General features: G+C 41.2%; 1 protein-coding gene across 1 annotated transcript in view; it reads right to left on the bottom strand.

Annotated features, from left to right (window-relative positions):
• ADGRF5 (adhesion G protein-coupled receptor F5) overlaps positions 1-21,538 on the bottom strand; it is a 54,284-nt gene that overhangs the window by 4,546 nt on the left and 28,200 nt on the right. The window contains exons 10-16 of the mRNA XM_066637839.1: positions 20,420-20,584; positions 12,992-13,213; positions 12,117-12,335; positions 9,733-9,891; positions 6,901-7,100; positions 3,255-3,434; positions 499-1,881 (exon numbers count right to left, since the gene is read on the bottom strand). Of these exons, the coding sequence (XP_066493936.1) occupies positions 499-1,881; positions 3,255-3,434; positions 6,901-7,100; positions 9,733-9,891; positions 12,117-12,335; positions 12,992-13,213; positions 20,420-20,584 (2,528 nt within the window). The remainder of the gene's footprint in view (positions 1-498; positions 1,882-3,254; positions 3,435-6,900; positions 7,101-9,732; positions 9,892-12,116; positions 12,336-12,991; positions 13,214-20,419; positions 20,585-21,538) is intronic.

The following is a 21,538-nucleotide window of genomic DNA, read 5'->3' as shown; positions in this document are numbered from 1 at the left end:
TTGTATTTCTGAGCCTACAAAAAGTTTGATGATATTCACTAGAGCAGGGGTGTCAAACTCGTTTCATACAGCGGGCCGAATAGCATTCATGATGCCTGCTGAGGGTGGGGGATTATGTCAATAGGAAGGAAGTGATGTCATTAAACAGGTCATAACCAGAAATAAGCCCTTTTTTCTCACTTAGGAACTCATTAGCTGCAAATGACAAGAAGAGAAAATATGCAAATCCTGATTATAATTCAAGATATGGGAGAGCCCAATTATCATGCGGTACCATGATAATTTTCAGCAGTACCACCTCGGCACTGTTCAGCAGCTGAGAGGTCGAGGGCCATATGAAAAGCTTCAGGGGGCTGTATCCGGCCCCTGGGCCTTATGTTTGACACCCATGCACTAGAGTTCAACCTATGATGTATTATTTTGCCAGTGGAGGGCGAAGCAATATTAATTGTACATTTGTTGTCTATGTAAAATGGTAGATATCTTTGATTAACTTACCTGAAAGGCATTGAAAATGGTAAACAACACATGGAATACTTCTGGGCTATCTGGTAAAACAGTAGCAAGGCCAAACCCCCAGGTAAGGCCTAATAATGGTGTCAGAACACCAATGCTCTTGGCAATCCGATACAATGAGCTCTTTTCATCATTTAGTGATTTTTCCCCAATGGAACGTCTTGGTATTTTTGCTATGACAACAATGGTAACAATAGCATTTATAGCCACCATTACCATAGCAGGAATAATTAAGGCTAAGAGAGCTTTGCTCTTTTTCCAGTTGAGTAAGCAGATATTATCCCTTGTGTAAGAGTTCTGTGGATAAGTCATGGCTATTGTGATGACTGATATCGCAAGGGGACAACCATATCCCAAGAAGAAGCCTACAGCTTTCATGATGGTCTTGCTTGTGTTGTGAAAGATGAAGATCAGGTGGTAGAAGAGCATAAAGCCTAAGGTCAGCATCCAAAAGAAGACACAGAGGTAGAAAAAATGAATAAAAAATGTTACTGCTGTGCACATATGCAGATTCATTGGTTCATCTTCATCATGCATTGCTGCAATAACAATGAACCAGATGTCTGCGATGAGGAGGCAAACTGCAATGTTCAGTATACAAATATGGCGCATGTACGATATCCTCGTTTTGGTAACTGATTTCCACACAACAGCTTCTATCACAGTGCAGGCCAGGAGGCTCAATACAGAAATGCTCAAACCAATATAAGAGATATAATCCAGCCAACTTAATGCATCTGAACGTTCATCACTGGGAGACATCAAAATGGAGAATGAAGTCAGGTGATTACAGTAGCAAGTCACACTGTTCCCATTGTCTTGACTCTCACAGCCAGTTTCATCCCAGCCTCCTCTTCCTCCTGAGAAACTGAAATTCCAGAACACACATCGAGGATTTTTTAGGGATCTATCAGTCTTTGTAAATGTCATATTGACATGGAAATCTTTTCCTAGCTGGCTACTAGCACTCAGTGTTGTTGAAAGCACCAAGCCATTTACTATGAATCCATCTGTGTTATTGTACTGTGGGATAATATGCCCAAGGGTTGCATAAGCCACACTAATGATGGTGGAATTTAACTTCTGGGTTTCAATTTTAGCCCTTTCAATTAGCACACTGCCACTGAGGTTTGAGAGTCTGGAGAATACGAAGCTCTTGTTGTAACCAGAAACACTGCTTCCATTAATGACTACACCTTTAAGTTGAAGATTGTCATATGTGATAGGCGGAATGGTGTTGTTAATAGGCTGGAGAGATGCTGAGAATTGCTCCACTGAATCTAGTAACTGAGAGCTCCCATTCTTAACTGCATTCCAGGTTTCTGTTGGACTGCTGATAATAGTGTCTACTGTGGACAAAAAATTCTGTAATGAGAGAATAGATAAAGCGATGCACTATTATCATCTATGTACAGTAGTAACTCCTATCTTCACAGGCTAACCAACTAATTTTCACTGACCTTCTTTCAGCAGGAAGACCCACAGGCCAAAGGTTCAAGCTTCACCCATATTTCAGCTATACTATGCATAGGTAAGACCATTTCATAACTAAGACCACCAGCATAATTATGATTAGACAGACCAGAGCAACATAAAGTTTTGCAATATTCAACAATGAATCAGCTTTATAATTTCATCAGCATATAACTGGCAGTGGAAGTAAATTGCAATCTGAGATTTTTCATTCCACAGCCTACTAAAATTCATTTAATAACTCTGGTGTCTAAACCAAAACTTTGTCTTGATTTGTTGCTGAGTATTTAGAAAGAATATCAATCTTGATTTAACTTCTTCAATTGAAGGAGCAAACAGTCCTCCCCCCCCCCTTTTTACATCTATTCTAAGGCTGTTTCTTCACCCAAACCCAAATCAGCAGCAAAAAAAAAAAAAAAAAAAAAAGACACCATCACATTAAGTAGTATGCAGCATCAGAAAACAGTATCAAAACAGCATAATTAAGATTAGACGAACCAGATCAATATAAAGTAGGGCCCAAAAGCCTAAATGGAAAAAAAATATATATTTTCAACTGCTTTTGGAACAGTGGAAATCATACAGCTACCCTCACATCCAGGGCAAGGAGTTCCATAATCTGGTAACACTGCAGAATAGGCCCTCCCACTAAATACATCACTGTCAGTAATGGAACATGCAAGGAGGCTGTCTTCTATAGATTTCAAGGGGTCACCAACTTCATATGGGGGAGGGGGAGGGGTTTCTTCAAGTACTCTGGCCCCAAGTCATTGAAGACTTTCAAGATCAAAATCTGCACAGTGAATTGTACCTGGAAACAGACTTGCAACCAAAGCAGCTGAAAAACTACGTCTCATGCTAAATTGGCTAAATTGACAGGTGGCAATATTCTGTATTAGTAGAAGTTTCTGAATGATCTTCAAGGCAGCCCCAAGTAGTGTATGCTGTAGTAATCCAAATGCAGTAATCCAAATCAACTAGTCATGGACCACCATGGTCAGGTGTAGCTGATTCAAGAAAGGATGCTGCTGATGCACCTGGGGCCAAAGCTGACACCTGGATATCTAGGTGCAAGATTGGGTCCAGGAGCCTTTCAAAATGGCAAGTGTGCTCCTTCAGAGGGAGTACAACCCTATCCAGAAAAGGCCAATAATCCATAACAATTGATGCCAATATTGATGCTCAGCATTCAAGAAACATATTTTCTTCCTCTGCAGATTAAAAGAAATAAGCTATCAACTTCTTAGACGGCATCTGTTACTTACTTCCATTGTATTCTGCTCTGCAGCTACTGGTATGACTGAAATCAAGTGCAGGATTTCAACAACAGCTCTCAGGTTTGCTGCTGAAGTATTTATAGTTTGCTGTTCCTGCTTTACAGTAACACTCAGGTTCTGGAGGTATGTGGGCAACTTCTGCACTGACTCAGGACTGGAAGCCAAAGACTAGAATGAGAATTAAATATATTAGAGAAAAAATTGCACTCAAGACTTAAACTTGAACGAAATTAACTAGAAAATTAAAAGTTCTTTTGTTAGTTGGAAAAATGCAAAGAATGCTAGAAAAACATTTTTAGAAGGAAAGGTCTTTGAAATGCATCGCACATAGCCATTTTCCAACTGCAAAAGGAACAATTGATTTGAGCACAGCCACTCATTCTGGCAGGGCTCTTAGGCTTTCCAACAGCTGCATGACAGTGAGACACTGAAGACAAGCAAGACTTTGTCGGCAGTGAGGTGGTGGCTTGGTGGGTTTAGGCTTTCAAGTCACAGGAGACTTGAGAAACAGGCAGAGCACTATTCAGTAATAATAATAAATAATAATAATAATAATAATAAATAATACTACAAGTATTTATATACCGCCTTTCTTGGTCATCAGATTTCTCCTCAGACTTTAATTCAAGGCGGTTTACATAGGCAGGCAATACTAAATCCCAATAGGGATTTTTACAATTGAAGAAGGTTCTTTCTTTCAAGAACCACAACATTTCAGATGGATCTTTAATGATCTGGTATCACATTCTGGCCTCCATTTTCCTCCCACACAGACTCACAGCTGCCAAAGAGCAGGTGGAATAACTCGGCATAACTCGACTAGGCTTGTCAGCTGCTTCAAGGTCTCGCCGTTCACGTTACCGGTGGCCTTGAACTGGCAACCTTCGGATGTTATCTTCAGGCAAACGGAGGCTCTACCCTCTAGACCAGACCTCCTGCCCTGTACTGATTCCAGTACTGATTCCACTTCCAAATCAACAGTCAAGTTGGGTGTCTGATCACATTTTGGTTGTCTGATTTAAGTCTTGAGCAACTGCAGAGAGGGCCCAAAGGTTATACCTACTGGGGATCGGTTTTTGTGGGAAGGCAGACTGAAGGTTTGCGTTCAGCAAGAAGCATCTATCTCTTTCGGTCAGAAAAACAGCCATAGGGGTTTGATTCTGTTCAGGACCACGTCATGTTGAAAAGTTAATTCCCCCCCCATGCCATTTTGAGGCAGCTGGCTCTGCTATGACTAGACTGCCATTTAGTTAGAATGTAGGCAAGTTCTGCTCAGCTCTTCAAATTTTATCTCAGAAGCTGGGGAAGGAGGAGGGTATGTAACAACAACAGAGGACATGCATTTTGCTAGCACAAGCTGCTGCAAAGCAGCCATAAACTGCTTTGCAGCAGCGCAAGCTGCCGGGGCACAAGAGCCCTCCCGCATGCAGCAGTGGACGTTGAGAGGCCCAAGGTAAGCTGTTGCAGAGGATAGAATGGGTAGGGGTAGGGCAGGGAGGGATGGAAGAGGGAGGAATGGGGTAGACGGTAGAGGATATTCCTGACACAGGTCTGAGTTGATCCATAGCAGCTACTGGGGCTTACCCAAATGTCCCCTCATGCTGAAGAGGCTCCAGCAGCCAAACCACCTCCCTGCAGGATGCAGTGAAGGCTATGCCAGCACCACTGCCTCTCTGCACAAGGCTTTTGGTAGGACTGGGCTGTAACTGTCTTGCACATGTGCTTCAAATGTTAGCAATATCACACCAGTGAAAAGAAAACCAATCAATAATGGAAAAACATGGACATGTTCCAATATGAGTAGTGCTCTGAAACATATCGCATATATTTGTCCCAATGTTGCTATGTGTCCCAGTGTTGCTATGTTTCAAACAAGAATCCCAGCTGCTTCCCTTATAGCTAGAGGTGTTTTGTTTCTGGTGAGTAAGACAGGATTACAGCCCAAGTCTTACTGAGCACAGTGGGCTTGCTTCTGAGTAAAATAAATAACACTATTTTCAAACACCTCTGCTTACAATTCTAGAAGTAAGTCCCATTATGTTCAATGGGGCTATGTGTGGATTGGATTGCAGCTCTATGTCAAGCAAATTTATATAAGAAAATTGGTATATTTGCACCTATTTCTCTTTGCATATTGTCAACAGCAATGTTATTAAGTTGCCATTGAAACAACGTAGCAACATCATCAATTATATTATCCCTATTTGCACCCAAAGGAACTATTTCCCCAAATAGCCAATTTGGGGCAAGTTTGTCCCTTCAAGAGGATTTTTGGCTAAATATGGCACAGGGGTGGCAGAATTAAACATACCCATATACTGTGGTCCTGACTAGAATCAACTGCCTATGGCTGTTTTTCTTGCAAAAAGCAATAGATGCCTCTGGTTGAATGCATACTTCTTTCATCTGCATTCCCGCAAATATAGATTGACCCCCAATATTTTATATACTTCAGAAGGGATGTAAAACATTTTACCCATGTTTAATCAGAAGATGGATTAATCCTTTTCTTCCTATTCCCCTATGCTCTCATCAAGAATTCTTTCATTCATTCATGTATTGCTAATGCATGGTGACATGCTGGTTATGTCTTCACTACTATTAAATGTGGTTGTATGTATGAGAACCTCTAATGAAGTGCAAGATAAATAGTAAGCAATTTGTTGCAATACAGAACTGAGACTTTGCTGTTGAGGAAGTCAATCATAATAGCCAGCACTTTGTAAGGCAACAACAGTCAAATTTGGGTGATAAACATAATAGAACAATTCTAATTCAGAACAGAATTTAGCATACTATTCCTGACACCATACAAGGGAACCCAAATAATGAAGATATTTTATACAAGTTCAAAACAATGAATACTGTATGCTCAGTCTGTTTTTTTAAAAACACTTCACTTGAATGAGGATCATGTCTTGAAAGATGTTTATTTCTTTGATGGACTATGAAAAGCACAACACCAGTCTATGACTTTAACCCAATCTATATTCCCTTTATTATTTTCCAGAGGAAAAAGACATAATTAAGTTGTCCACGTGTATGGTTCTAGCATATAATATTTAATTACAATCGTCTGTAAGGCTCCATGCTTGCATACTTTGAAAGAATCCAAGCCCAAGCCCAATCAAAGAATACAGCCCAATCTTTTGTATTCTTATTTGGGAGAAAGTTCACTGACTTCAGCAGGACACACTTAGAATTGTGTGAAAATTCCTGCTATTGAAAAGTGATAGACCAGTGCTTCTCAAACTGTGGGTCGGAATCCACTAGGTGGGTCATGAACCAATTTCAAGTTGGACCCTGTTCATTTCAATATTTTATTTTTAATATATTAGACTTGATGCTACCATGGTATGTGACTGCATTTGGGAAAATGTTACAGACCTGTTCTTTTAACAAGCTACTATGTATATTCTTTTAACAATGATAGTAAATGGAATTTACTCCTGGGTAAGTGTGGGTAGGATTGCAGCCTATAATTGTTAAAAATGTTCCTGCTTGATGATATCACTTCCAGTAATGACATCACTTCCGGTGGGTACTGACAGATTCTCAATCTAAAAAGTGGGTCCCGGTGCTAAATGTATGAGAACCACTGTGATAGAGGGCACAGACTGAATGATACTCTTACCTCAGCAGAACTGAGAAGGTTATTAACTGGGAATGATAGGCAACTGTTTCCAGCAAGGACCCACTGTGTATGATCACATCTGTAAGTGAGGTTTCCTCTGACAGAGTTACTTGTCTCATTAGAATACAAGCAAGACTTTGTGATCACAGCTCCATTTTTTCCAACACCAAGTTGTGAAGAATTGCACATGACATTCTTTACTGTAGAAGAAAAGGCAACATTTGTATGTAATCCCTTGATACAAATCCATACAAATTTATAGGGTACATGTTTTTCAGTAAAGGGCTTTGTGGGTGCTATATTCAGAACCTTATCTAAGAAGACCATTTCCCTCAACTTCTCGTAGAAGAGGAAAAAGCAAATCTTCAGAAACTCATTCATTTTGAACTACCACTATGCATGTGGCTGGATTTCAGTATGCTAAATGACAGACACTAGTGAGAGCTGCATAGTGACCAATTACTAGGGCTTTGCATAGATTCTACACATCACCTAGTGTCCCTTTAGGGCAGGGATCTCCAAACTGGGCCAGATCCAGCTCGTGATGAGCCTCCATACAGCCCGTGGCTAGCCACTCTACCTGGCCTGTGGCGAGCCCTGTAATCCTTCGGAGGCAAGGGGAGGGTCCATGTAGGTCTCTGGAGGGTCCATGTAGGTTTGACATGGAGGGGTGCTGATGATTGCTACAGAGCTGGGGCTGGTTGAGAGCAACTACATGGAACCAGGTTTGGAGGGTGGTTTTGAGTGGGTTACCCCAGGGCTCTGTCTTGGACCCAGTTCTTTTTAATATCTTCATCAATGACTTGGATGAGGGGATACAAGGCAGCCTCATCAAATTTGCAGATGACACTAAACAGAGAAGTAGTAAACACAATAGAAGCCAGTAGAAGCCTTCAGGAAGACCTAGACAAAATGGAAAACTGGGCTGAAATGAATAAGATGAAGTCCAAGAGGGATAAATGCAAAGTTCTGCACTTGGGCAAAAACAAACAAAGATGCAGGTATAAAATGGGAGATACATGGCTTGGCAGCAGAACATGTGAGCAGGATCTTGGAGTTGCAGTGGATCACAGGATGAACATGAGTCAGCTGTGTGATGCAGCTGCAAAGAAGGCGAATGCAATTTTAGCCTGCATTAACAGAACCGTAGCTTCCAAGTCATGAGAAGTTGTGGTTCTGCTTTACTCTGCACTGGTTAGACCTCACCTGGAGTATTGTGTCCAATTCTCAGTTAAGAAAGATGCAGCCAAACTGAAGCAGGTTCAGAGGAGAGCGACAAGGATGATCAGGGGGCTGGAGGACAAGCCCTACAAGGACAGGTTGAGGGAACTTGGCATGTTCAGCCTGGAGAAAAGAAGGCTGAGAGGGGATATGATCACTCTCCTCAAATACCTAAAGGGCTGTCATATGGAAGAAGGGAATAATTTTTTCTCAGCTCTCTCTGAAAGCAGAACTAGAACCCATGGGTACAAACTGCAAGAGAGGAGATTTCGATTAGACATCAGGAAAAAATTCCTGACAGCCAGGGCGGCTCTGCAGTGGAACAAATTGCCAAGAGAGGTGGTGAACTTTCCCTCACTAGAGATATTCAGGCAAAGGCTCAACAAGCACCTGATGGAGATGCTCTAAGTCAGGGGTGCCCAAACCCCGGCCCTGGGGCCACTTGTGGCCCTCGAGGACTCCCAATGGACTCCTCAGGGAGCCTCCAATGAGCCTCTGGCCCTCTGGAGACTTGCTGGACCCCACACTGGCCTGACGCAACTGCTCTCAGCATGAGGGCGACTGTTTGACCATTCGTGTAAGCTGTGGGATGAAGACTCCCTCCACTGCTTGCTGCTTCACATCTGTGATGCAGCAGTGGCAGCGAAGGAAAGGCCAGCCTTTCTTTGTGCAAGGCCTTTTATAGGCCTTGAGTTACTGCAAGACATTCATATAAGTTCATCTTTAATATATTCATTTATGTAAACTTATGTAAATTTATTCAAATTTTAAATGTAAATTAATTATTTTCTTCCTCGGCCCCCGACACAGTGTCAGGGAGATGATGTGGCCCTCCTGCCAAAAACTTTGGACACCCCTGCTCTAAGTCTAAGAGGATTTCCTGCCTAAGGCTAGGGGTTGGACTAGATTACCTAATTGGCCCCTTCCAACTCTATGATTCTATGGGTGCTTCTTGCTTTTCAGAATTTTTTTTTTATTACTGTTGTTTGGTGGTTGGGGAGAAATCATGGAAGCAGGTCTGTGGTGCTTCTTGCCTTTCAGAGATATTTTCCTATTTCATGGGTATTGAAATTTATTCAAATTTCATATAAATTTGAATAATATTGATTTATTCAGTATAAATTTGGATAATACATATTTATTCAAATTTATTTAAATTTAATTTTTCTTTTCCAGCCTTCAACACCGTGCCAGATATATGATGCAGCTCTCCTGCCAAAAAGTTAGAAGAGCCCTGCTTTAGGGCATTAACAGGACTGAATTCTTAGCTTTCATTTTACGGTGTATATATATGATAGCAACAGAACTGAACAAAGAAATCAAAATATTATCAGCCATCAGGAAATAACTGTAGTGTAGGTTTGTCCATTTTTGCAATACTTGCTAATAAGTATTATCTATTTGCAGATAAGTAAATAAGGAAAGTTCTACAGATGTTGAAAAAGAGTAATAGTTACTCAGAGTTAGGGTACAGATATGATGAAGATTAGTCAGGAAATGATGTTCTCAACATGGGATTTGATTTGTAAGAATGGCCCTTATAACATCTCAATTATGTGGATAATTTTATATTCTATCAAATATTGCATATACCTGCATTCTCTCCCTTACCTGGTACAAGATTTAGGATCATAGGTAAACTTTGAACACTTCCGCCAATTTGGTTAGTGAATTTGCAAACCACCCGAAAAACAGGGTCTGCAGGATTGCAGCGGTCACCTGTGTCCATTGTAGTGGAATAGCAGTTGGGCCTGCCTTTCTCTCGTATTCCTGTACAGGAAGATTTGCAAAGAATGAGGCAAGACTTTATCAGCCATGGAAAGAATCTAGTTACCTCCAATTTTCAATATGCACAGTAAGAAGAATTAGTGTGTGCTGATTGAGGATGGAAAAATTACATATCCCCGAGTACTCACACAAGTTGTGTGCTAAAAATCTGATGAAACCGTTTATAGAACTATCAGATTAAGGGTGAATCCTGGGTCACTCTTGGACTAGCACTTGGACTAGCAAAAACCCAGGAGTTTTGCAAATGCGTAAGGTGTGCCAGTGGGAGGAGCGGGTCTAGGAGGGGGGCAGGACTGGGTCTGGCACTTAGGTGGGATCCTAACCCCCGTCCCAAACAGCCTGACACCAGGCCGCTAGGATCTGCATCACTTATTTAGGTGGCGCAGATCTGAGTAGACCCATTGGGGCAGCTTCTGCGCACACAGGGTAATGAATTCTCCTTACCCCAAGTTGTGCTGCAACCTGAACCAGCCCTGCTCTGGATGCAGCACAGGCCAGCCAACCTGTCTGCTCCAGAGTATGTTAGAATTGGGCTGTAATTCACGTTTTTGGGCAAAGCTAACAATAAGTCATCATGAATGTGTTGGTTTTAAATAATATGTGTTGGTTTTAAATAATAATATTTAGTTGAGTTCTGTAATTAGACCCTGGAATAAGGTTCCAGTTCAAAACATACCACTGACCCCAGCATCCAAGCATCCAATCCAAATTAGTAACAGTCGTGGATGCTTAAAGGTCAGATGCTGCTGCTAAAATCACAGGATGCCATTGCTCTTGTTCAGAACTTGTTCCTGTTCAGAAGCTGTTGTATAGAAGGTCTCCTTGTGGCTCCTACCAAAGGGCATGTATCCCCAATTTTCTCATCCTGTTCCAGAGGTATTCAATAGTTGATTGTATTGTTCTTTGTTTGGGGCACCTACCTGTTTGGCAGGACCCATGAGAAACTGCAATGATACTATTCCCCAAGAACTAGGGCAGTGGTTCCCAAACTATTTTGACTAGTGGCTCCCTTGACCTCCTGGGTCATGGCTTCCCATTAGGTCATGGCTCCCCATAAGGGCTACTATAATATACGTACATTATATAGGGTGTTTTTTGAGAGGATTTTACGGCTCCCCTGGCTGGTTGCTCCCCTGGCTCACAGTTTGGGAACCACTAAGCTAGGGATTTTAACTGTCTACATGATCTTTGATGTCCATGTGTGTCACTGTCAAATCCACAGGCACGGCAAGTGCCCTTATCATTCCACCCTTTCTACAGGATGTGGTAAGATCCTCACAGTTCTGCTTCTCTCCCATTCACAAAAATGATTGTATTTCACATGCCTTTCCTGCTACTCTACTCCCAACCTGCTTCACTGCCTCCTAACTATTCTGGTATTATTTTTATTGAAGCAATGCTGCCTGATGAGGAAACCCAGTTCCAATAAGTGGTGACAACTGGGATCATTGGTGTACCTGGGAGATGGGGGGGGGGAATGCTCCAGGCACCATCCGGTGGATGCCGGCGCAACCTCATCCCCACCACTGCACTTTTTTTAAAACAGCCCTTTCCAGGCTTTTCCAAGCCTCTTTGAGGGCCAAGGAAGCCATCCACAGCCTCCCCAGCCCACAGAAGGTCTTTGGAGGCCTCCAGAAGGTCTAAAAATGTCACTTCTGGTTTTCAATAAAAATTGGACGTGACGTTTTTAGGCCTTCCAGAGGCCTCAGAAGGCCCTCTGGGAGCTGGAGAGACTGTGAGTGGCCTCTCTGGCCTTCAGGAGGCCTCTGGATGCACCCAGTGAGGGTGGGGCAGCATGAGGGCAGCATTTTGTGATCCTGGCTCTGGGCAGTACAGGAGACAGAGATTGACAGGGATTCTGTGTTCAAATGAGAGGCTAGATAAATGTTTCCATGAAATAATTTGCAGAACTTCTGGTAACTTGCCAAATTTTTGCAAATAACATGGCCAAGGAATTGGTTTTGGGTGTGTTAATTCACAGTGCCCAGTGCAAGTCCTGACTGCTTCCAACTTTTCCCTAATCGCAAAGCAAAATTGATCCAATTAGAAGTGAACCTAAACTTTGGAAGAATATGATCCATTATGAACCTGATGATCAACCCCATTTCCTCTCATTCAGAATTCCATACCCCATCCGCATGTCTTTCTTAAAAAACCAAAAGTATAAGCTATAAACTTACTTTCAGTGCCCTTGCTTGCTTTCTTACCTGCCAGATCAGGTGGATGCCTTTGCGGAACATGGAAAGTTACAGTGTAATTTTCATTTTTGCTTGAGCAGCACTTCAGAACCTGGGTTCCTGGACAAGGGATGAATGCTTCAATGGGGTATCTTATGATATCTTGCTTCCGGGGCAAAGGAAAAACTTCAATTGCCTTGCGTGCTGAGCTATTCACACACTTTTGGAAGAAGGTGCAAATATATGTGCCTATAAATGGAACAGATATATATTTTAAATTGCTGCACTGAAATTATTACACTTGCAAAGCAAATGAGGCACTTCTAAAGCAGCACGTAGTATTACAGTTAGCAAATGGCATGCAGTCATAGATGCATGCAGCTGTGGGTGTTGTTGCAAAAAAAAAAAAAAGAACACTGCAAAGAAAGTTTGAATTTTTAAAGTTTGAATTGCTAAACCCGACAAGCCTGTGTGTGATCCTTTAATTTTTTTTTCTTTCCAAAAAGAAAAGTGTGTGCGCATGCATGAGCATTTGCAAAACAGTCTGAAACTGCGGCGGGGGGGGGGTGTTTATCACAGTCTCTGCTATGTGGTTGCTTCCTGCAATGTTAGCAATTTGTTTTTAAAAGCTTGTATTGAAAGCCAATGAGGTGAGGGCATGAAGAATTGTATTTAGTGTTAAAGCCCCCCCCCCCGCCCACCATGATTGCAGGCCAGTTTACATGCTCTTCCCACAATAGAGGAAAATAAAAAAATAAAAAAAAACCTGAAAAATCGAACACACACTTTTGCATGCTTGTCTACTTTGACCCTTAGTTGGTTGTTTAATGTGGTCTTCATTTTTTATTTTGTGCAATGCAGTTAGCAAGGACTGAGATGAGATGACGACTTGTATCTTTACTCACCAGTCCAGTCCAGGGTAGCACTGCCAACAGTGAGCACAGACTCTGCTTCTGCTCGGGTCTGGGTGGTGGTGTACCAAATACTGCTGACATCCGTAATGAAGTTTCCAGTTTGGATTTGCCAAGTGACTTTGTCATAATTACTCACATCACTTTTGCAGCTTACAGAGAAATGGTCTCCCTCAGAAACCTTCCCAGGTGTACTAGACAATATGCTTATGTTGGCTGGTGAGACATGAAACATGTGAGGAATCATTTAGGATTCAATTCTAAATATCATTACCACCAATAGAACTTGCAGGAAAGCTGTACCATGTTCCTTCTCAGAGTTTCCAGTTTAGATTGATGAAACATTACAGTATGCTGGTATTATACTAGCAATTATACTTCACTTCTTTTTTTAATTTTTTATTATTTTCCAAAATAAAAAACAGCAAATATAAACACATAACAAACACAAACTCAATACACAACACACACAAAAACACAACGTTAGAGGGTGCAAGCAATCATGTATCAATATATCTAATCAATCAATACATATCTTCTAATCTTGTTCCTCTTCTAGTTTAGCCTCTTAATATCATTTATCTATCATATCATATCCTGTATAATATATCATGTATACAATATATTCATCTAAATGCCCTATCTTATACATCTACAACTTCATTTTCAACCAAGCATAAAATGGTCTCCATTGCTCTATCTGTGTCGGTTTGCGCTATTGATCTTTCGTTGGAATTTTAATATCTTTCCAGTATCTAACATATAAAATCCTTGCAGCAGTTAATATCATAATAACTAAATACACATCATTTTATTTATCTATCATATCTAAGGTAATATTAAGCAAAAATAACTCTGCTTTCAGCGATATCATAAATCCAACTATCTCTTGTACTGGATTCCTTACCATTTTCCGATATACTTGCATCTTTTTACATGTCCACCATATATGATAAAACGTCCCTTCTACACATTTACACTTCCAACAATTTTTTGATATGTTCTGATTCATTTTTACCAGTTTTACTGGTGTCATGTACCATCTATAAAACATTTTATATACATTTTCTTTAAAATTTGTTGCTCTAGTAAATTTTATATTATATTTCCAAATCTATTCCCATTGTTCTAATGTAATATTATGACCTATTCATATTTAACTTTTACAATTGAAGGAAGACTTTCTTTCATTTTTGAGGTGAATTTAAGCCAGTTATGTTGACAGAGTAAATACTCCATCCTCCCTTAACCATCATGTTTCTTTTTACTATTCACCTTCTCTTTTTGTCTTCTTCTTTTGTCTGGCATCGGTGAATGCCTCCTTGCCCCTCTAGTTTCTTTCTTTTCTGATTCCTCAGTTATCTCTGAATCATCTGATTTCTTTTCTTCCAGCTCATTTTCTACACTTTCTAGTTCTTCTCAGTTTCTCTTCCTCAGTTTCTTCCTTTCTCGTCTCATCTTTCATCACTGTACTAAAAAAATTTTCTGCTTTCATTGTTGAATTTATATTGTATCTCTGTGACTGGAATTGAAAAAACATACCTTCCGGGAAAAGCCAACTATATGGTATTTGCTTTCCTCTTAAGAATTTTACTAGATCTTCATATTCTTTTCTCTTGCTACCCTCCACCATCGATTCCTTTTCCTGTGAGATCTTCAATATTTTATCTCTGTAAAAAGTTCTGATGAATTTCACATGGATTTCTCTTGGTAGTTCATGTTTTCTTAGAGAAAAAGCGCTCACTCTTCTGGCTGAATCCAGATCCATGAGTATCTCCTCTGTTGGTGTATCGATCCACTCTGATATTAAATCACCAATCAGACATCTTGTATCTTCCCCTTTCTGTTCTAGTACATTTTGTATTCTCACCAATCGAGCTGCACTCTCCATCTGAATTTCCATTAAAGTTGCCTCTCCATCATATTGGTTCTGTTCTATCTCCAGTATTCTAGATTGATCTTTTGTTGTCTTTTCTTCTAATTTTCTAATCCTTTGTGTATTCTCATCTGCTTGACCTTTAACAGCTTTCAGTTGCACACTGAGATCATTCAGTTGTGTAGTTAAAACATCCAGACTAGCTTGAACCTGCAGAAATTGATTTGTGTGCTGCTGTCCCATCGCCACTAATTTCTCTATATTATCTTGTATTGTCTGCTTCCAATCTTTCCCTTTCTGTTCCTCTTGTGTTAGTTTTCCCAAGCTTCTCCAGGGCAGGAGAGCTCCTAACTTTTGCTCCTTTTCCTGTCATCCTTTTTCTTCCTTCTTATGTCTTCTTTCCTGTAAAACTCAGATATCTATGATCACACATATCACTATCAGTTACCCATATATCACATCACATCATCAAGAAATCAACTGTTCACCCATAAAAACCAACACAAGGAAATTTTAAGTCAAATAAACCTTTGCCTTGCAATATTTTTAATGCTACTAGATGTCCTCAGCGTATCATCCTCCTTACTTCACTAGATGTCCCTGATGTTCTATTCTTTTGATTCTATTGCTTATGTTTGTTGCTATATCAACCACATTCCATTCCAGGAGATAGTGAGAGGAATTCAAAACAATAAACCACTTTTGCAAAACAAAGAAATGCAGATCTCCAACCCTCTCCACAGGTACTCCAAGATCTCCACAGGAAAACGAAACTGAGCGTTCCAAAGCAGAGTTTATATTCCAAAAGGATTAATTTGTAATCCAAATTTTAGAGCTGTAATTAAAAACTTGTAATCCAAGTTTTAGATTTGTAAAGTTAGAGTTATGTTCTCATATTTCCATAACAAGCTCGGCAAATCTCCTCCAAAGCTTCTTCTCACACAAGCAAACAGTGAAGGGAGAAAGCCTTCCCCCCCTTTCCTCTTCCCAGAGGGGGAAAATCTGCCCCTCCTCCTTCTTCCCTCGGGCAAAAGCTTAATCAGGCAGTCAATTAATCAATCAATGCCAGACAGACACAGCAGAATAACACTCACTTAGTTCTTCCAATGTCTTTCCCTGCCTGGGGCCTTCAGCTTAGTTTCAAGATGAATCCTCACCAACACGGACATTGATGCCTGGGTTCCCTTGGAGGAAAACAGCCCCTGGCTGGACCCTTCTTCTGCAAAACTGTACACCATCTGTAGGATCGAATCTCTCCTGATCACAGATCCTCAGATCTCCTCAGACCCATGGTTTTTTGGGAGGAAATAGCATGCTTTCCCAAGAGCTTTCAAGAGCTCAGAAAAACACAGCCATTCAGTTGCCTCTGGCCCCGCCCCCAATTATACTTCACTTCTTGTGTGCTTTTTTTAAAAGTTCTCCATACAAGTTTAAATCTTCCCATGATCAATCTGCACTGAAGGTTTCCATCCACTGTCTTGTTTTTTATTCTTCCTTATTGAAACCTTTCCTTGGTATGTTTAAAACTGTTGTATGCAGTAGTGTCACTATGGTTTGTATCAGCCAGTGCTGGAGGACAGCGCATCACCCCATGCAGTGGCCAGGGCAACACCCCAGGTGGTGGACATGGTGATCTATCATTGCCCTGCCCTGCCCCCACTGGTTTTTTGGCTGTACCTTTTGATAGAATAAAGATATTTCAACATGGTTTGTTTTACTGCATTCTGCATGAAATAACACATTGATTTATATATAACATGATAGTATTATTCCTCCAAACTGTGATTTTAGTGATTTTGGTCACTAGTGGTGTCACCCCCCCCCCCGGGTGACAACTTACTAACACCTTATTGCAGCAGTTCTCAAACTTTTAGTACCAGGACCCACTTTTTAGAATGACAATCTGTCCAGGACCCACCAAAAGTGATGTCATGGCCAGTAGTCACATCATAAAGCAAATTATAATAAATAATTAAATTAAAGTAAAATAAATAATTAATTAAGGGAAGCCAGCCCTGTTCCACCAAGTGAATTTTCTCTGTAGCCTGCCTGCAATAACGCCACCCCCCCCCCCCCCAAAAAAAGGATCAGTAACATTTTCAGCCCTACCCAGTAACCAGTTCAAGTGATTTCAAGCATATCACTATCAGGACCCTCCTGGCTTTACAAGTCTAAAATAGAAAAAATTTCACCTTACCCTGTCAAACCTCTGTTTCATTCTTTTTATTGGGGGGGGGGGGTGCTGCCTTCTGAAGCATTTGTTGAGCTCCAGTTTCATCAGATCAGGACAATTCTGGTGGCCTCACATTTCCCTTTGCCTGACCTGCCCAGGAGCCAAGGTACATTTGCTTACTCATGGGTAAACATGACCATGTGGCTTAGTTTCACTTTCCATAGGGCTCAATACATTCGCCAGCTTGGAGGGAGGGACATCCTCCTCAGGTGTTTTTTTGGGGCTACATTCATTGGGTCAGGACCATTCCAATGTCATTGGATTCCTCTCAGCCTGCTCTTTCCAATGGACTAGGCCAAGTTTGATTACTCATGAGTAAATGCACGGTATGGCTCAGTTTCACTTTCCATAGGGCTCAATGCATTTTTTGTTTTCTGGTTTTTTTGCAAATAACTTTTGAAAGAAATGAGATATTTCACTCTGGTTTTTTTCATTGCATCCAGCTGCAAATTCCACATCCAAGGGTATATAACATGATCATATTCCTAACCACCGCGATTTTGGCGCATCACCCCCCTAGTTCGCATCCCCCAGTGCAATCCTCACCACCCACATCCCCCTAGTGATGTCACTGGTTGTATATAAAAGTATCCATTCACCCCACCATGTTAATTTCTTGTACAAATTTTGGGAATGTGGATTATTTTCAAACTCTGGGTCAGGTCAAGGCATAGAGGCCATGGTGCTTTGATGTTTGTTTTTTAAACAATGAATACTTCAAATGTATTCTAAACTAAAGATTTCTTTGAAATTAACAAAGGGTGTGTTCAATCACAAATTTCTACGTTGGAGGCATATAAGATAGCATTGGGAAATAAGATTATTTCTTACCTCACACAGGAAAAAACGTAGGACTATGAGAGAGGAGGCTTTAAAAAATGAATTGAAACTTTAAATCTGGCAGTTAGCTACTTCACCATTGCCTGATCTATAAGCTCATTTACAAAAGGTGAACTTGAGGAATTATTATCAGCAAAGATGGAACAAGCTCTGCTCTGTTTATGTCAGAAATGTTGGGAGAGTAAGGAGAGACCAGGTAAGATTTTAACATATATCCCTTAAAACAGCAATGACAAAAAAGATATATTCCTATAGTCAAGGATTAATACGCCGCATTTTAATCCTACTGAAATACATACACCAGTAGTTTTCAAACTGTGGGTCCAGGATCCAATTTTTGGTGGTTCGCAAAACTAACAGGGCAGATTAGGCTATGGACATCAAGGGTTAAACAAGCTGCTACTTGTGGGGAGGAGTACTGCTGCCCAATCACCATTATAGCCGCACCTCTTGGCTTTTATAAATCAGACAGCAGCCTCTAGGGCAGTGATTCCCAGCCTGGGGGTTGCAACGCCCTGGGGGGTCAGAAGCTGATTTTCAGGCAGTTGTGAAGAGTTATATATATCCCATTTACTACTGTAGATGCGTTTGCGCAACGTTAAAGCATTTGTGCAATAGTTTCTTCAAATTTCTTAAAAAATAACGGTGTTTATTTGTATCTGATGATAGCTTTAAATTTGACACACTGACAATGGTTAGTCCCTGGCCTGATTTAAGAAGCAAAAATTCCAACTTTTATTTCAGTTTGGAAGGAGCTATGAATGAACAAAACTACAGTGCCCAAAAAAACCCAAACAGAAACTTCTGCCCCCATGATGACGTGGGTGGACAGTAAAAAAACAACAACTGTAGCTCTGAAAAAGTCTTTTCACAGTGCAAATTTCAGGTCTTTTGGTGGGGCCATTTTTTTAAAATCTCTGTATTAAAAACTGTTGCATTAATGCAACTGTGGAAGAAAACAAGTTCTAAATCAGACAGGAAAACAAGCAGTATAGCACTTAATCAGAAATGCAGAGGGTCGATTTCTAATTGAAGGTCTTCTTTCACCTCATCCTCTTACAGTAGTCAAAAGTGAAGTTCACTGGACTAATGAGTAACGTCTCAAATATGTACATTTCTGAATAGCTGACAACTAGTCATCTTTAACTAGTGACTTAAGACTCTGTCATTTATTTTCCATCATGTCTCCAAATGTGGTTGTTTTTGAGTACAGCATGTGATTTATTTAAAAAGTGTGATTTATTAAAACAATGATATCAATTACTGCTTAATGACATCACCTGCAGCCCTGCCAGCACTATGATGTCACTTGATATCACTTAATGACATCACTTAATTTTGCTTAATGACATCACTTCCAGTCTTGTGGGGGGCCCTGATAGATTGTTGTACCAAAAAAGTGGGTCCTATTGCTAAAAAGGTTGGGAACCACTGCTCTAAAAGTTTGAAAACCTCTGAAATAAACAATTTCATAAGTTTTATTCTAGACTTTACAGTAGAGTTAAGGAACCCTTAAATCAACAGTCTCCAAACTGCTGCATTATTAGAAAGCACTGTAGATGGACAGCTTTTTGTTCTGCACTGCAGCCACCTTTCTTGGTGCCCAATTGTCCCACTGCCTCACTGCTGCCCCCAGGAAATCAGAGTACAGAGGGCAAAACTGAGGCAGGGAGGGGGAATTTCTGGGCAGGGCAGGGCAGAGCGAGGGCAGATCAGACTCAGGGGGGCAGGATTGGCAGAGCAAACCTCTACCATATCTTAACCTCTACCTTGGGCCTCCCAGTGTCACATGAAGCCACTTGGAGTTACACCTGCTATTTGGTGGGTGCATATCTGAGTAGTCTCATAGGGCAGGCTGAGACATTACTCAGAGTAAGGGGAAAAATATCCCTTTACTGCAAGCAGATCTCCAGCTTGCTTCTGACAAGCACTGGATACAGCAAAGGCCATGCAGCCCCAGCTGTACCACAGCTTGTTAGGACTGATTTGTGAATTACTGAAACTGCTTTTGGAAATATCTCTGGTTATTCTATTTACTGGGTTATAGTGGATACACTTAAAATGAACATTATACCTTGTATGTTATATGTTTTACGTGCAATTTATATCTCCATATCCACAGATTCCGTATCCACAGATTCACTTATCCACGGATCGGGTCCACAAGAGCCCCCATGGGGGGGGCCATGTGCCCCCTCTGGAAGCAAGGGGAGTTCTGCTCCCCTTGCCACCAAAGGGTCTTCAGAGCCCAGCAGAGTCTGCACACATCCGCCCATGGCTTCTACTGGGTTCAGACTGACTCCTAAAAAGAAAAAAGACCTCCGTTTTTTTCATAAAACAAGAAGCGACATTTTTCATGCCTGCATTAGAAGCCTGGGAAAGCCCAGGAGGGCTTTTTTCCAGGGATTTTTTTAAGCATCCCTGGATATGTATACACAATGAGAAAATGTGACATTTCCACTGAGTCACTTACCCACTCGACAGTATGTCACACGGATGACACTATGTTTGCGGGCACCATCAGCAGTACTCAGCTCACATGTATAATCTGTTGTGCTTCCAGACTTCTCTGCTGGGCATTGAGATACATCAGCTTCTAGCTGATACTTAGTACAGTTTTGGGTGTTCTTGATGGTTCCTGCAATGAAGTGAGATAAATGACATAATAGCTAACATACTATTATAGCTGTTAAAGCTCTCATAACAGCTACTGTTCAGCTGTTATAGATGACTGGTCAGCACCATAACTAAAACAGAAGTCTGAAAACTGGTGTCTCCTTCATTGTGCATAAATGCAAAGAGACAGGACTAAGAATCAGGTCATCAAAACTTGGAATCAGGCCAGTCCAAGACTTCTTGATGCATGCCAAAGGTTCCCCCGCTGATCCAATGATGTGCTAGTCTCTGCTCCTCCCACTCTCAGTGTTCTCACTCAGAATTGTCCTCCTCTCCCCTCTCCTCCTATTTCCTCTCCCTCTTCCAGTTCGGGAAGTAGAAGAAGGAGGGGCAGTGATTACAAATATACAGGTAGAGGTGGGAGCCCCCCGCCCCTACATATCTTCTGCCTGAGGTGACTGTTTCCATTGGTTTCATGGACGGGCAGGCCCTGCCTAGAAGCTAATTTTAGATCTCGCTCCCAGCACAGACTGTGGGTTTCATCAAACAAATCCTTCTAATTTACCTGTTACCAAACTAAAATCAGCTATAATCCTTCTAGGACACCATTTCCTCCTCACAGAGGAGGAACTCACAAATCTCACACTGTACTCCCCAGTTTGCTTTATCTCCTTGCTTTCTTCTTTTTAGGGTACTCTAGTATGCTGCTGCATTTCCAAAGGACTGCTGCTCCTCGCCCCCAAATACATAAGAACATAAGAACAGCCCCACTGGATCAGGCCATAGGCCCATCTAGTCCAGCTTCCTGTATCTCACAGCGGCCCCGCCAAATGCCCCAGGGAACACACCAGATAACAAGAGACCTGCACCCTTGCATTGGCATTCTGACATAGCCCATTTCTAAAATCAGGAGGTTGCACATACACATCATGGCTTGTAACCTAACTCAACCACTACATTTCCCCCAGGCCCCTCC

Source organism: Tiliqua scincoides, chromosome 1 (assembly GCF_035046505.1).
Source record: "Tiliqua scincoides isolate rTilSci1 chromosome 1, rTilSci1.hap2, whole genome shotgun sequence".
In the NCBI taxonomy this organism is placed as follows: domain Eukaryota; kingdom Metazoa; phylum Chordata; class Lepidosauria; order Squamata; family Scincidae; genus Tiliqua; species Tiliqua scincoides.
The sequence above is the reverse complement of the archived record's forward strand: the minus strand, read 5'-3'. Positions and strand labels throughout refer to the sequence as shown.